The sequence below is a fragment of the Mytilus galloprovincialis genome, chromosome 6 (assembly GCF_965363235.1).
Source record: "Mytilus galloprovincialis chromosome 6, xbMytGall1.hap1.1, whole genome shotgun sequence".
Classification (NCBI taxonomy): Eukaryota; Metazoa; Mollusca; class Bivalvia; order Mytilida; family Mytilidae; genus Mytilus; species Mytilus galloprovincialis.
The window spans coordinates 4460624-4478474 of NC_134843.1; the positions used below are offsets into that span (position 1 = coordinate 4460624).

Below are 17851 nucleotides of genomic sequence, written 5' to 3' on the forward strand. Positions count from 1 at the left end.
TCCATCCTAACCTTGTTATTTGACTACAATTCAATGTTTTATTACAAGATCTGTCGACTATCCAACATATTTGGAAAATTGATAATATCATTTCCATTTTGCCTATTCCACAGTAGCCAGACCCAGACAACAAATAAATAGTTTAATAACTTCTCCTATGTAATCAGACATCTTGAAGATGTATTACCTTTCAGACAAGACTGAATGATCCTTGAAATATTCATTCAATATTTATGTTTTACATTCTGACAATATGAAAAAAGCTATTGACCGCTAAGTGAACTCAGCCTGGCTTGTTATCCTTGTCCTTAAATATGCAAGCCATTACATGGGGATTAATCATAGACCTGTGTATACCTCTATAAGACATTAATACAATAAAATGTGGTAATTTTATCTTTTTCACTAACCTGTGTCTCCTGAGCTTAAAACACATTGAAGCAAAGTTTTTTTTATTTGATTATCACCTAACATTGAAAACATCTTGTTATCATTTAGTTAAGTAAACAGAAAATTAGAATTTACATAAAATTTCCATTGAAATCGGATTACTGTGGGTTTTGAGAACTTGGTAATGGCATTTTACAGAAAAATGAATATTTCAACAAATTCTTGGGTAAAACCTATACTAAAACACCAAAATACCTTTCGTCTTACACTGATAGAAATCTGTCTGCAAAATGAGATCAATTTTTATTTCATTTGAATAATTTTATTCTCTATTACAAGGTGTAAGCTACATTATTTATGCAAAATTCCTGTTCTACACATGTACAAGTTTGTAAAAGAATTATTATTTGACTCCCTTGGTATAATACATGCAAGGTAATATCAACATGACATGTGTTCAGATCATGATGTTGATTTCAATGGGGATGCCTTCACTCAGACTTGCAATAAATTTGTCTAAATTAAATTGAATGATAAAAAGTAGGAAAGTTCATCTCCACAAGTAAAATGATATAGATCAAATGAAAGATGCATTATACAACCGCGACAAGCAATGTCAGATAGAATCTCATGTGCTAGCTGTAACCAGGTAAAGGGTTCTACTATTTAAATTCTTTATCAACCTAGTTATGTAATGTTTGAAATGTTGGCACTGTAATTTATTGGAATTATCAATAAACAAATTATGTAACTCAGGTATATTCAGTTCAAATATGTAATGAGTATTCATCATTCTTTTATAATGTCTTTTTTTAGAAACTTAAAAGTGAATCTTCAATGGAAACGAAGTGATGCCACCTGCAAGAGGTATTCAGGAAATGCCACACTTGAATAAATGTTATCCAATATTAATGGAACTGAAAAATCCCAAGGTGAAACCGTAGAAATTGAATGATCAATTTAAAATAGTATATTCTATGCAAGTCTTATATAGTTACTGTCAAGGGAGAAACACAGTGCATACCGTGTATATATATATATTATTCTGCAAATCACATGCTTCCTGAATCTACTCCCTAAGTAAAAATATTCACCAAAGTACAAACAAACTAATACAAGTTATGTCTTTTTCTATGTACAGTTTCTCTCATCTCTATCTATTAAAGTTTTTATAATACGCCAAAAAAAAAGTAAAAATTATTTTTTAAGGGAATTAGTGCTATAATTCTCAATCTAAACATTTCTCTATCTTTATTGGTTTTAACTCCTTTTTTTATCTTAAAGTTTGTGGCTACTTTGGTTGGCATGCCTGATCATGACGGGGCACATTTTCAAAATATGGATACCCTGAGCATCATGGGGGCAAAAAGTTTGTTTCAATTGGAGGAGTAGTTCCAGAAAAGAAGATTTTTGTAAAAGTATACAGACAACAATGACAGACTCCCAATGATGGTTATAGCTTCCCGTGGCCTGTTAAACAAGCAAGCTGAAACGAGCCATTCAACTATGTACATCTAACCTTCCAATGTAGTAAAATGTACATTTTGCCTGGGAAATTTTCATTCATCTGAACATATGGTATAGACTTTATCAGTTTTACCTAAAATTTAATGTCTGGAAGGATCTTCTGTAATATCTAAATTGCAATTGTTTACCAACAGAATTTTCTGACGCAAGTTAACAAGTGCATAAGAATTTGGCATTCCATATGTTGTCTGAAGTTATAAGCGGATCTTTGTTTTCGTTTTACCTGTTTATTCAGATAGAATTACACAAGCCTTTCCTTGCTAAATGTTCTCATTAAATGTTTTTTAAACTTAAACAGAAGGCTAATGCTAATAAATCGAATATTGTAAATTTTTTGACGCTGGCATTCCTTTATAAAGTTTGGGGGTACTGCAAAAGGTACTATGGTTTCAAGAAACAATGGTTGTACAAACAGCGACTCTTTTTACTATAAACATGAACTTAAACCATTATATGATCTTTTAAGAAAGAGCATAAATTCATTTTATTTAAATTTTATTTTTTACACTGATGTTAGACACTTAAAACAGCCCTTCAAGAATGCAGTTTTAAAACTGTCTAGTCAATAGATGAGAAACATTTGTCAATTTCTGATACAATGTCAATGACACAGCAAAATAGCAAGCAGCTGGGAAAAAGTCAAATTGAAAGTCATATATTAACACCAGAGTGTCGTGAACATGTATTTTGTAATTTTTTCACACAAGTGCACTTGTCACTAACACAAACAGTGCAAACTATAACACGCATCTACATTAAATGCATTTGTTTCTAGCAATAAACTGTCAACTTTGTCTAAGTTTACAGGGTCATTAAGGGATGTTTGTATCAGACACTTCAGTGTTGAACAAACTATATGAAGTGCAGATAAAGTTGTGGTTAGACGATAGAACCTTTGATATGGATATTGTCCCTGTTACATGTATGTACAGTGGTATCGCTAACTTCAGATCATTTTAAGTAGGTGCATCCTATGCACATGTTAGATGTGCCAATGATTTTGTATGTCTACAATAGTAGGGAAATGGTAGTATGGATATCCAGGGCGTTTATATCTTCAAAGAGATTCAAATTTCCAAGGTTTCTCAAGGACGCTAGCCTTAGAAGTATCATTCATGCTCAGATACTGAAATTCAGAAGATTCAGATCTTTTTGTAAGCAAAGAAACATTCAAACAGAAAAAGACATAACATTAAACATAGACTAAAATTTTACAACAAACTGATGTTCAAAACGAAAGAAATAATTACAAACATCACTTTCTATCAAAATCATGTCTACAATGTATTTATTCCTTTGAAATGAATAAAAGGAAAAGTAGTTTATATTTCAATGATACAGTAACTCATGACAACGTCTTTAAACAACCCCATTTTACTTTCAACTAGTTTAGTACTCCATAAGACTAAGTTTTTACACAACACTGTCACTTATGCCTAGGTAATCTCATGACTATGAGTCTTTAAACAACCCCATTTTACTTTTCACTAGTTTAGTACTCCATAAGACAAAAGTTTTTACACAACACTGTTTCACTTATGCCTAGGTAATCATATGACAACGTCTTTAAACAACCCCATTTTACTTTTGACTAGTCTAATAGAGACCTGAATTCATAAAGTATGGCTAGGTTACTACAGTATATACTTACGAGTAGAAGTAGAAGCACCTAGACTTTGTACATCATTTAATGACGGGGCACTTGTTGTTTTACAGACTAGGGAGTCTAAACACTTGGACTCATCACAGTATATCTCACACTCATCTGAAAAGAATAACAAATGAAAACATGTAGACAACAAAAGGAAAATATTCTTAGGAAAAATTCAGTTTACATATCATCATACCGGTATTATTCCAATATGTACAGGAACCTGTTGTTCAATGCTTGTAGTTTGTTGATATGGTTCATTGTTCAGTGGTTGTCGTTTGTTGATGTGGTTCATAAGTGTTTTTGTTTCTCGTTTTTTATATAGATTTATACTATTGGTTTTCCTGTATGAATGGTTTTACACTAGTCATTTTAGGGCCTGGGCCCCTTCATAGCTTGCTATTGGGTAGTTTAGTTTAAACATATTTATTTATAGTGGATTGGGAAACAAGTTTTGCAACTTACATTAATCCCTTTCCACTTTGCGGGTGTGAGTGCTGCCTTGTAGCGGCATTAGCCTACTCTTTTTTCGAAATCTACAAGGGTGTCTTTAACGTGCAAGAGATATGGCTTTCTCTTAACACGGGTCAGCCATTAATCGTCCCCTTCCAACGGACTATCATCGTTTCCTCAAGACCATACTCGCAGATGGTGTCAAGGGAGAGCCGAAAATTGAGTTCCTGAAATTTTCATCCCAAACGGTAATCGACCCAGGAACCTTTGTGCTAGTAGTCTGATGCACTAACCACTACACTACGGCTCTTGGGTATAAGCCAAGGCTCCTTGTTGAAGGCCTTACTTTGACTTTTAATGGTTTACTTTTTACAAATTGTGACTTGGATGTTTACTTGTCTCATTGGCATACCACATCTTATGTTCATTTTTTTTACCTAAAATGTGGGTAGCTGTGAGAATAGACTAATACTGCATGATTTAATATGCCAAATATGAAAGTTATAAATAGTAAAACAAAATGGTAATCTGCTGAAATTTTAGGTGGGCATATAATGCATTGTATTTGTAGATTCTATTTGTCTCACTTTAAGACAAAACTTTCAGTCATTGTCAATCATTGGAAGAGAGCAACCCCAATATGGAAACATATCATGTTAATAATTCCCTCATACAATATCAGGTCAAACATTCATGATGTCTGGCAATGTAATATTAAAAGTCCATTGATGATTGGAAGCAAATATGGGGATGTCGTGTATGTCTAAAAGCTATTTAAGGAATAGTAGTATTAGTACTCAAAGTATGCTAGCTGTTTATTGATAGGAATATTATAACTTGTTGCAGAGTATCCCAATAATTAGAACTCGCTTTACATCTGATCGCATTTTTGTTCATTCTTACAAAGTCACAATAATAAATGCATGCACTAATTTCTGAATCAAAAGTACTTAAAAGTCATGGCCTAGCTGCATATATGTTACAGCTCATATTTTGTTAGAAAAGTTTTATGATTTTCAAGTCTTACAAACTGTAAATTTCTGCATTTTGTTCAAATTTTAATATTTCAGATGATCTTCTTCTGAGAGTAAAACTTAATACCATTTCATCATCATCATCATCAGACAGCTTAAAAGTCAACAATGTGATCAAATCTTTATGCAGCAACTGGCTGGTGGGTAAAAGGGAAGATAAACGGTTTCATAAACAAAATTTGAATCAAATCAGCCAGCACCTTTCCTAATACATATATAAGTTTTTTCATGACCACAACATATTCCTTTAATTTTTATTTTTTTTAATTTAAACATTTATTTATAGTGGATTGGGAAACAAGTTATGCAACTTATATTTATCCCTTTCCACTTTGTGTCTCTAAATAATTAATGAAACATGGTAATTAAAAAAACCGTTCTTCATTTGACATTAAATTCATGACTCTTATGAAACAAATTCAGAACATCCTCACCTGATGAGTGTACCTAACTTAATATATAAATGTACTTTTAATTTTATTCTTTTAATTTGTTCTTAATTGCCCAACTTGTGATCTTGTTTGATATGTAAAATAATCTAATTAATCATGATCAACAAGCAATGAATATGCATGGGTATGGGAATTAGAAAGAGATGTACCAAGTGACCCAACTTATTCTGATAAAAGTTTACACAGTGCAGCCAAAATATTCATCTTACATCATTGATGGCTACAAATGAAAATTCTATGGATGAGTTACCTAAATTATTTTCTCTTCAAAGTAACAATCCAAAGTCTGAGTTTAAGTCTCCTCACCAACAGATCACTTTAATATAAGTTATAACACTGAGTATTTCAGCTGTTATCTTATAGGGATAAACACTTCAGTTTAAGGTCTGACAGCAAAATTTGAGCCAAAAATGTATAAAGACAGTAGTGGCTTATTTTAAGGTATAAAGACAGTAGTGATCTATTTTAAAGTATAAAGACAGTAGTGGTCTATTTTAAGGTATAAAAACAGTAGTGGTCTATTTTAATGTATAAAGACAGTTGTGGTCTATTTTAAGGTATAAAGACAGTAGTGGCCTATTTTAAGGTATAAAGACAGTAGTGGTCTATTTTAATGTATAAAGACAGTTGTGGTCTATTTTAATGTATAAAGACAGTAGTGGTCTATTTTAAGGTATAAAGACAGTAGTGGTCTATTTTAATGTATAAAGACAGTTGTGGTCTATTTTAAGGTATAAAGACAGTAGTGGTCTATTTTAAGGTATAAAGACAGTAGTGGTCTATTTTAATGTATAAAGACAGTAGTGGTCTATTTTAAGGTATAAAGACAGTTAAGTGGTCTATTTTAATGTATAAAGACAGTTGTGGTCTATTTTAAGGTATAAAGACAGTAGTGGTCTATTTTAAGGTATAAAGACAGTAGTGGTCTATTTTAAGGTATAAAGACAGTAGTGGCCTATTTTAAGGTATAAAGACAGTAGTGGTCTATTTTAAGGTATAAAGACAGTAGTGGTCTATTTTAAGGTATAAAGACAGTTGTGGTCTATTTTAAGGTATAAAGACAGTAGTGGTCTATTTTAATGTATGAAGACAGTAGTGGTCTATTTTAAGGTATAAAGACAGTAGGGCCTAAATTAAAATATTGTTTGTTTGCCCTTTTCCGACCCTATGTTTTGAAACAGGGTAGGTAGGTAGGTAAAATATTTTATTTTTTTCCCCAAAAAAATAACTTGGGTCGGTATATTTTTTGTCATTGGTAGGCAGGAAAGTATAATATTTTATTTTATAGATACAAAATCTTCATAATGTCATTTTTGTCTGTTTTGCTTTTGCTAAAAAGTTTCTGGGACTATTTGTATAATAGTCCCAGGAAGTTTTGAAAAAAATATATCATGTAGAATGTGAAGTTAATTCACATGCACTACTATTTTGTTTTCAAATATCAAAATATATTTTCAACGTTTATATGCCTGGAACTTTGAAGAGTTTTAACTTGCACTACTATTCTGTACTACGTACCTTGTTCGCCTACCTCTACCTAAAGGTTTTCTGTAAGAGTTAATATTGTCCTGGGAAAATATGCCCAGGCAGACATACATTACTAGTAGAAAAAGTCCCTAGAGTGTTTAAATTTTCGGTTGTGCCTATGTTGCCAATAAAAATGCAACAAGACTTGAAACTCAATTGTCACGTATTTTACATCGCATTTATAAATGAAATGTATGGAAAACTTGGGCGATTTTACTGCCAAATATTCTCCTTAAAGGCGTTTGTCACCTTTGGTTCATGTCAGATATAATGAATATAGCAATACTGGTCGAAGGCATCGTTAACATAATCATCCTGATCTACGGATCACAAAAAGGCCAAGGACGTATGTTAGTTATACGTCCTTGCAAAAGGCCGTCCTTACATAGAATACAACGTCCGTTTACAAAATAGTTTGTACACACGTTGATAGTTTTGTAAATGAACCCTGCTCTTCAAGTTTAAAGATACAGAGTAACGTACATCATATCACGATTTCAAAGCGTTCAACATCGATTTCAAACAAATGCTTTGAAACTCTAAATGCAAGTGTTCATGTCAAACGCTCACGTGATACCAAACGGACTAGACGTTATACGATAAAGGTAAAACCCGAGGATTCCGGTAAAAAAAGTTTTGAGCGGGAAATACAAATATAAGATTTTTGGTAGGAACGAAAAAATAAAATAAAATAAAATCTTGCTGATAAATACAAATAAAAGATTTTCAGGCGGAACGAATTTATAGGGTCGGTCGGTAAAGGGCAAACAAACAATATTTTAATTTAAGCCTAGTGGTCTATTTTAAGGTATAAAGACAGTAGTGGTCTATTTTAAGGTATAAAGACAGTTGTGGTCTATTTTAAGGTATAAAGACAGTAGTGGTCTATTTTAAGGTATAAAGACAGTTGTGGTCTATCTTAAGGTATAAAGACAGTAGTGGTCTATTTTAAGGTATAAAGACAGTAGTGGTCTATTTTAAGGTATAAAGACAGTTAAGTGGTCTATTTTAAGGTATAAAGACAGTAGTAGTCTATTTTAATGTATAAAGACAGTAGTGGTCTATTTTAATGTATAAAGACAGTTGTGGTCTATTTTAAGGTATAAAGACAGTTAAGTGGTCTATTTTAAGGTATAAAGACAGTAGTGGTCTATTTTAATGTATAAAGACAGTAGTTGTCTATTTTAAGGTATAAAGACAGTTGTGGTCTATTTTAAAGTATAAAGACAGTAGTGGTCTATTTTAATGTATAAAGACAGTAGTGGTCTATTTTAAGGTATAAAGACAGTTGTGGTCTATTTTAAGGTATAAAGACAGTAGTGGTCTATTTTAGTGTATAAAGACAGTAGTGGTCTATTTTAATGTATAAAGACAGTAGTGGTCTATTTTAATGTATAAAGACAGTAGTGGTCTATTTTAATGTATAAAGACAGTTGTGGTGTATTTTAAGGTATAAAGACAGTAGTGGTCTATTTTAATGTATAAAGACAGTTGTGGTCTATTTTAAGGTATAAAGACAATAGTGGTCTATTTTAAGGTATAAAGACAGTAGTGGTCTATTTTAGTGTATAAAGACAGTAGTGGTCTATTTTAATGTATAAAGACAGTAGTGGTCTATTTTAAGGTATAAAGACAGTAGTGGTCTATTTTAAGGTATAAAGACAGTAGTGGTCTATTTTAAGGTATAAAGACAGTAGTGGTCTATTTTAATGTATAAAGACAGTAGTGGTCTATTTTAAGGTATAAAGACATAGTGGTCTATTTTAATGTATAAAGACAGTTGTGGTCTATTTTAAGGTATAAAGACAGTAGTGTTCTATTTTAATGTATAAAGACAGTAGTGGTCTATTTTAAGGTATAAAGACAATGATATTTTCCTCTTCCTTAATCTATTTAAGTTCTGATGGAATCTGAGTAACAAAGAAGTCAGAAAATACAAGCAAAAACCAAGAAAAGCTGCATCTGATCAGTCCATATTTCATTGGTGTTCTACTTCTTAAAATGAAAGTTGCCAAGTCTACAATTTGGTGTTTTACTGCTTTTTCTCCATAATGACGCCTTTTGACCACTGTGTAATGCATCAGTTAAAACATTCTCCTATGAAAAATCTGTATCAGACTTAGTAAAAATTTGTATCTAATATAAAAAGGATATTCATGAGAATATACGACTGGAATTTCATTAATGAATTTTTTGTTTTCATAATGCCTTAATACTTTAAACCTGATGATTTTTTTTTTATTGAAACAATCCTATGCAAATCAAGTATGTAAAAAAAAATTCTATGGAGGAAAGGGTTTACAATGGCTCGTTCAAAGTCTAAAACTTGGTATTTACTTCTTTTTAATGAAATGCTCCAAGCTTATAGTTTGGATTAAAACTGATCATCAAGAAAGGCTCAGAGTCCATAATTTGGTGTACTTCTACTTCATAATGAAAGGCTCTAATTTGGTGTACTGCTGCTTAACTGAGACTTAGTGAAAGCTCAAAGTCCATAATTTGGTGTACTGCTGCTTAACTGAGACTTAGTGAAAGCTCAAAGTCCATAATTTGGTGTACTGCTGCTTAACTGAGACTTAGTGAAAGCTCAAAGTCATTATTTGGTGTACTGTTGCTTAACTGAGACTTAGTGAAAGCTCAAAGTCAATAATTTGGTGTACTGCTGCTTAACTAAGACTTAGTGAAAGCTCAAAGTCAATAATTTGGTGTACTGCTGCTTAACTGAGACTTAGTGAAAGCTCAAAGTCAATAATTTGGTGTACTGCTTAGTGAAAGGCTCAAAGTCCATAATTTGGTGTACTACACTACTGCCTCTTAATGAAAAGCTAACAAAACAGTATATTATAGTAGGGGCAACATACATTTGCATCTTTAATATGCATAAACATAAATCCCCCCTTTTTTTCCCCAAAATTTTTTTTAAAAAAATTAAAAAATTACAACTCTGAAAGGTATATGGGGAAAAAATATTTGGTCTTGCCCTTCCAAATATTCAAATAACGTTTTGTGTTTTTTTTTATCTTTTGAAAATTCAGACAATATTTTGAAGTTGACAAAACGTCTAAAAGTACATTAAATGATGCTTTATTTTAAACTAGTTGATAGTTTGTATTTTAAAACACAACTGCCATGTAACATGAAATGATTTCATGTGGATATACATTTCTTGGTCTTTAAGAGCTAAATTGACAGTTCATCATTCTGACAATGGCTTTCATTTTCATGACAAAACAATAGGTTGTGTAATAGGGAGATAATTTTGAGGAAATAGAATCCTGACTGTTATATGTCATGTGTGTCAGATCCAACTGGAAAAAAATGGTGGTAAAATTTTTAATTTTGTAGTGAAGAAACTTTGTATACAATGCTTTGTGTCTGTTACTGACTTAGTTTTGATAAAACCCCAACTAAAATCAACATGTGTAACATTGTGTGCCAGGCATAGCCAGGTGTACAGGCAATAACTCATTGGAAATTGAAACTTAAAAAAGAAAATTATTTTATCACTCATGATATTTGAACACGATTTCCGTACCAAAGTCAAAGTTAACAAAAAAAATAACCAATATCTTGTCAGAAAATTGAAAACCTTTTACAACATAAACTTATCAGTGAAAAACATATCAAATCTTTTCTGTATAATTTTCTCTGCATAGAAAGATAATCTGAAAACTCATAAATCTGTGCAGAGAATGATCTTATAAAATCTTGATTATGACAAGAAACACATATAATGATCATCTATTTCCTTTTAGGTAATATCTGGGAGAAAATAATTATGTTGTTAATGGGACTGCACTGTTATTATGGACACAGATGAAAATATAATTGCTGAAAAAAATCTCCTTCTTGACAGTGATATATTATAAAAAAAAAAAAATGCATCCAATTATGTAATATGATTATCGGTGCTCTTAGACTCAATCATGTGACAGAGGGTGTGTGTGAACAAATAGTCAGAGCCAATCTTACAAGATGGTAATCAAGAAATAATGAGAACCCTATGATATAGTCATGAAAACTTTACCCTTAAGGATTCCGGTTTCCTAGTTATTTCAATCCTAATTTTCTTGGTGAAATAATAGGAACTATGGTAGTCTTTGAATACTACAGCCAACATGACAGAAAATAGAAGATGACTTTTGTTTGATATTTTTTTGGGACTCTTAGTAAAAACTTTTGGAATAGGCCTGTAAATTGACCAATGCACCATGAAAATTAGGTCAAGGTCCAATGACAAATGCCAGACAGACCTAAACACCTTCAAATCAATCCATACACCAAATTTAGTTGACCTGCTGCTTTTTACTACCATTGACAAATGAACCATGAAAGACAGATATATAAACTTTACATTCTCATTCCATACACCAAATATAGTTGACTTACTGAGCTACAACACATCCATTTATATATACGAGGTCAAGGTCAGGTGAACCTTTTTTTATGGACACATACACCTTGCAATGCAATGATCCCATATTAACATTAGTAACATAACATTTCTGTCATGTCTGTATACAATATATGATGCATCAAGGTCTTCTATATCCTGAAAAAAAGCTTTATACAATAGTTTACTCCTTCATTGGGGAATTATAATCCCTATGTCTCCCTGTATGTGATTTTCATTGCAGGAAAGACAAAAATCATCTATATACAAACAGTCATATAAAAGGTAATTTTTTTTACAGCAAAAATATTTCTAACTTTAAAAAAATCTATTTTTCATGATGAAAAAAATAATGCATTTGAGGGATACCCAAATATACAAAAACAAGTACAAGTACTGAATATATACTGCATATATAATACTAGAACACACCCTTGATATCATGGGTCCATGACTGATTTAAAGTATATAACTATGTGTAAGCCTTATTTAAGTATTGGTATTTTCATCTGATAAACATGATAAAGTCATGGCGATTATAAGATACACAGTTTTCTCTGCTTTCAAAATCTTTCTGTTTGAACCTGTCGACCTGGAACTTATCAATTATTGGTAATATTAATTATTTGGAAAACAAAAGGTCCTGGAATGGAGTTTAATCTGTTTATTTGCTGTTTTACATCCTGCCCACTAACAAATTGAAAACTGTACCTATATGCCTTATTTTAAGTCCAGATTTTTAGTATTCGTATTGTTATCTTAGAAAGTCTTACTGATTAAAATACTACAATAGGGAACAATTTGACAATGATTAAACTTAGTAGTGTCAACCCTGTGACCCGTGTATATAGCAAAATCCTAAATACACCGTTTGGTGGTGCTGGTGCGGCTGTCAGATGCGGAACGTACAGATAAGGAAATAGGTAACAGGTGAATATACTATTGTATCGGTATCGGATTCGACCCGGAATTTGTTAATTATTGGCAATATTAATTATGTGGAAAACAAAAGGGTCTGGAGTAGTGTAATTTTTAATCTACACCATAGTCCTATATATAAATAAAAAGTTGTATATAAAGTTGAATTCTTCGATTTGTCGTTTCCCCCCCCGATGACGGCTGACAAATTGGACCTCGTTAATTTAGTATTATAGATATAAAGGCAGGGGTACTCTATAACATAAAGACTAATTCAGGTTTCAAACAGGATATAGAATGTGATATTCCCTACTTAGGCAGATTCTAAGAAGATGTGTTATAATGAGTGCCATTATGAGATAGCTCTCCAAAAGGAATATGAACCCTAAGCTGGGAATGTAACATTATAAACGGAGACTGTCTAAGACCTGAAAAACATGTCATATACCTGTTTCAGGAATATATGAATATAATTAACTGAGTACTTACTACTTTTTTGAAAGTCTATATCTAATTTAAATCCACTCCTTGCATTCTTCACCCAAACAAAAATAATTTTCACAAAGTTTGACTTGTAATGAAAGACTTGCGGTAGTTTGTAATCGTAATTACAAATAGTTCTACTTTTAATTTCTATTCCTTTTAACGTTCTTTCCTTAATTATTAATTCAGGGGGGAGACAGTTTTTCCCCTCCTGAACAGTGTCTGACCGAGTCAATTCCTCGGCAGGAGTAAAAGACGTGGAACTCTGAAGAGTTTTAAATCCAACGAGATCAGTGAAATTGAGTTGAATAATATAACTATTTTTTGGTGCTGTTATTACATATTCACATTTTCTTTCATATCCTTTTTGTTGATAATCTGATGATATAGCGTTGATCTTATCTTTCTTGGAGTATGTGAAACTGCACACTGCTGCAAAAGAGAGACAAAACAATGTTATTACATAGGCAATGTTTTTGTTGTAATAGACAAAACAAAATATCTGTCTACAGTTTCATGAAAATTAATGGTTGTCAAATATAAATGAACCCTGAGAAGAATCTCAGTGTGCACCTGACGTCTGCCACGTTTTGCACTAATTGACCTCTCTGTGCAATGCTACAATCAACCCAAAATATACTTGGAAGACTTCTCTTGAAAGGAAACTCCTTCCTTTACATAACTAAGAAAACATTCAATATTTTTTTTCTTTTGATGTAATTTGATTTGTCCCCCAATCTTTAAAGGAACCAATGAAAACTGTTCTATCATAATTGTGGGCTTTTTGAAGCATCCCCCTATTTTTAAAGTAACTATAGAAAACTGTTCTCACACAATTGGAGGTTTGTTGGAGCATCCTTCAATCTATAAATAAACTTAGAAAATTTTTTCAGCGTTCCCACACATTTGTGGACATGTGAAAATTCATGTCTAGAACAGAAGGGCAGCAATCAAACCTTTATCCTTTGATAAACTAGTACTAGATATTTCATATTCTGATATGAGGTGCTAAAAACTTCGTTGAATATATAGCCCTTAAAAATATTCGATATACAATGTAATTTGATCTATGTCATTCAAACAGGGGAAGGCTATTGTAAATTGTTCCTTTTCTGGATCTAAGGGTGTTTTTTTTTTTTTTTTATAAATAGGGCATTATCCGTTTGTGAACAACGCAAACAACCAGCTGCTATAAATTATTTCTAGCTTTTTTTGCTGCTGTAATCTCTAAATTATAAAAACAGAAGTTTTATTGTAACTTCAGAGTTGGCAAATAATATCTGAAGTGTTAAATTGAATTACAAACACTAACTTATAAAAATCCTTTAAAATAAGGACAACAGTCCTCAATACAATTTTTTTAAAATATCACTTTTGTTGTATAACTACAAAAAGTGTCTTCTATTTTTATCAATACATTTGTGTAGTTTCTTATTTTCCGTCTACTGGTATACAAAAGATTAGAGTTCAAACGCTCATAAAGAATACCCATCAGACTTAATTACAAAGGCTTTAAGATGAATAATAGAGCCACTCGTACTTAAGGACATCAGGACTTTTAAAAATGAAAGCATAAAAGTTTAAAAAGCATGCAAGACATATGTAATACAATATTTTATTTTTTTTCTAGTTGCATGTACCCACTCAGTTAATGCATCATGCAGACCTAAAGAAGTTATGCAAATTACATGAACTAAATGTTTGTTTATTTACAGGTTGGTGGCTTTCAAATCAATCAATCTATAAAACTACAAACTACAAGTGCATCCTAAAAGTGAAGGTCAGATTATTACTTTTACGTATTAGTTGTAACTGAAATCTGGCAAGTACTGCAGGTTTCGTATAGACCTTTTAAATGCCTACACCTACGACTTACAACTACGCTAACACACAAAGAGTTGTCTTAAAACTAGTAATAACACATAAAGGGTTGTCTTAAAACTAGTAATAACCAACACATTTTGACTAACCTTACTGTGATGGTTTTTTACTGTGCACTTTAGTTTTTTAAACTTTAAACTAATTGAACCACTGTCTGGTTTGACTGTGTTGTGTGTTTGTCTGGTTTGACTATGTGTTGCTTGTCTGTCTGGTTTGACTGTGTTGCTTGTCTGTCTGGTTTGACTGTGTTGTTTATTTGTCTGGTTTGACTATGTGTTGCTTGTCTGTCTGGTTTGACTGTTGTTTGTCTGTCTGGTTTGACCATGTGCTGATTTGTTTGTATGTTTGGTTTGACTGGTTTTAATATGTGTTGTTCATTTGACTGGTTTGTCTATGTGTTGTGCTGTGTGTCTGTCTGGTTTTACTATGTGTTGTGAGTCTGTCTAGTTTGACTACTTGTCAATGGTGTTGTCTGTCTCGTTTTACTATGTGTTGTTCATCTGTCTGGTTTGATTATGTGTTGTTCATCTGTCTGGTTTGATTATGTGTTGTTCATCTGTCTGGCTTGACTTAATGTTGTTGTCTGTCTGGTTTGTGTTGTTTTTCTGTCTGGTTTGCCTATTGTAGTTTGTCTGTCTGGTTTCCCCTTGAACTGACACAAACTTAAACATGTAAACTATTCAAAAGTTTCATAGTTAATAGACCATGACTTAGGGTGCAGGGCTAAATAATTTCCATGGAAATAAGATGTGCCAATGCATATACAACTGCATGCATCAAGGCTGGACATATAAACCAGATAGGATTGCAGTATATTGTTACTAAAAACGAAGAAAAATACGCAAATAGATATTTGCACCATATCTTATTATAAATACTTCTTCAAAACACTGGTTGTCTAATGACACCGTTTTAATTGAAGATGAATATTTATAAACTGTACGTGTCATTATTTCGTGTCGAGAGTTATTCATATTTTGAAAATATCGAAAAAACTATTTCAGTGTTGTGTCTAGATTAGAAACAAGACAAAACATAAACATGGGAAAACCCAAATCATATTCATAATACTAGACATTTAGAATAAAAAATATCAATACATTAATTATGTAATAGCCTAATAAAGAATTGTTAATACTTGAACATTTGAATTCAGTGTCATATTCCTTCTATTCCCTGTAAATATTTTACATGAATCATGTAATTTTGTAGGCAACTAACAATAACTACAGGATATACTATTCAATAATAAATATTTATCATCAATATCATAACAAAATCTTTATTATTATCAATATTATGAAACTTATTCTTTATTATTATCAATATTCTGAACTGACCCAGACAACTAATAGAAATGAAAGGAGAGTGCAGTAAATGTCAACTCTAAAATAACCCATTGGCACTAAAACCTATGAGACTTTTTTTTCTTGTATTCAACCTAATATAAACATTGGGGCTTTACATTGTTCTAAAAGGCGTTACAATTTGGTTATTTAATATAATACATGTATACACATTCAACTGAAAGCTCAGTGGCTTCTTGATGTCTTTAAATTTTGGTCCTTTTTATATGTGACATAGTTGACATTTGTACTGTTATTGAACTTCTTTACATACCCTGAATTCACCCTTAGTGAAAATAACCTTTACCCTGAATTCACCCTTTATAGTGAAAATAACCTTTAATCAGTACTTGCCATCAATTGCTACCTTAATATTTTCAACAGTGATATTGTTTGGCGTTCTCTTTTTGAAGTGTTTTAATTTATTATGCCATGGAGTTTTAAGTACATAAATTATTTCCTATTATTAAAACAATGCACTAATACTGGGTCTGTGCACCTACATAAAATCAGTAGTTTTACTTATCTACAAATGTACAATAGCTTGAGAAATGTTTATTATTCAAATTTTTCATATTCATACATTTGTATGTATAATGTACATACAAAATTGATAGGAACTGAATTCTTTAACAGGTATAAACTATAAACTGACATATAGAATTTGTAAAAAAACCAACATTTGAATAGTTTGCAGACTTTACCTGCCATCTTAGTATTCAATATATATACAGATTACAGATTTCTGCCTGCTGTTTAGATGATTCTAAACAATAACAAACTACTACCTCCACATCATACCAGCTTATAGTCTCAGACATAATGTCTACACACAATTTCAAATCTATCAAGTATTAAAACAAAAATAGGCTATTAACACAACATTGGTATATGCAATACTCTTCATCCATGTTTAATTTGAAATGATCAATACAAGGTACAAAAGATATGGGCTTCCTCCACGTGTTACAAGATAACCGACTCCAAACTTTTGACGAAGAGACAATTACTGATGCTTTTTAAGTCCCCTCGAAGTTTTACTACCATATTATCAAATCTTGAAGAACTTATCATTTTAAAGCACTTCCGAAAGAATCAGTGTCAATGGCTTTTTTGAAAGATCAGTACGTTTTGATGGTCTTTAAAACTGATGATATACTTATAAGGACCCACTTTACTACGAATCTCTCTTTTGTAATCCCTAGTAAATCTGATTTGATACTCTGTAACATGAAAACATAGAAGAAATATAGATTACCACTGCAACAAGTGTGTTACAATAAATATTTCACAACTCAAGACAGTCAAATTTTATTATTTAAATCGTGAGGCTCTAGATTCCTCAACCAATAAGAACTGGCCATCATAAATCAGCATGATATAGTCAATTTAGCAAAGCTGTATTGAAAATAGCAACAAACAAACATGTCTCTATTTTTACAACTATATACTACACACATGAAAGATTTACAAGACTGAAACCAATACAATTTCAACAGGTTTAAAAATATAAATTTTGAAAAACCCAGTCATGAGATGTGTTCGACATGTTCAGATGAAGGAAACGAGCCTAATTTTTTTTAGGTGTCAGGAGGGTAATTAATTATTTGAAACAATTTTTCTGTCATGTCAATAACTTAATTACATCACTTTTTAGGCTTTCTCATTCATTCAGCGAAAACCCCAAAACTGGAAATCACGAAAAAGTAGAGAGCAATATGTCACTTGAATGTATGTCCTCTTAAAAAACATGACAAACAAGAATTTCAGCTGGAGCTGTTAAATTGAATTTAATA

General features: G+C 31.7%; 1 protein-coding gene across 3 annotated transcripts in view; it reads right to left on the bottom strand.

The window, feature by feature from the left end:
• Window positions 1-17851, bottom strand: part of LOC143078753 (uncharacterized) — a 90289-nt gene that overhangs the window by 38149 nt on the left and 34289 nt on the right. For all 3 annotated transcript variants that reach the window (XR_012979260.1, XM_076253706.1, XM_076253705.1), the window contains 2 exons: window positions 12835-13260; window positions 3569-3682 (listed from right to left, as the gene is read on the bottom strand). Coding sequence is in view for 2 of the 3 variants with exons in the window: in XM_076253706.1 (XP_076109821.1) it covers window positions 3569-3682; window positions 12835-13260 (540 nt within the window). In the remaining variant the exon portion in view is untranslated. The remainder of the gene's footprint in view (window positions 1-3568; window positions 3683-12834; window positions 13261-17851) is intronic.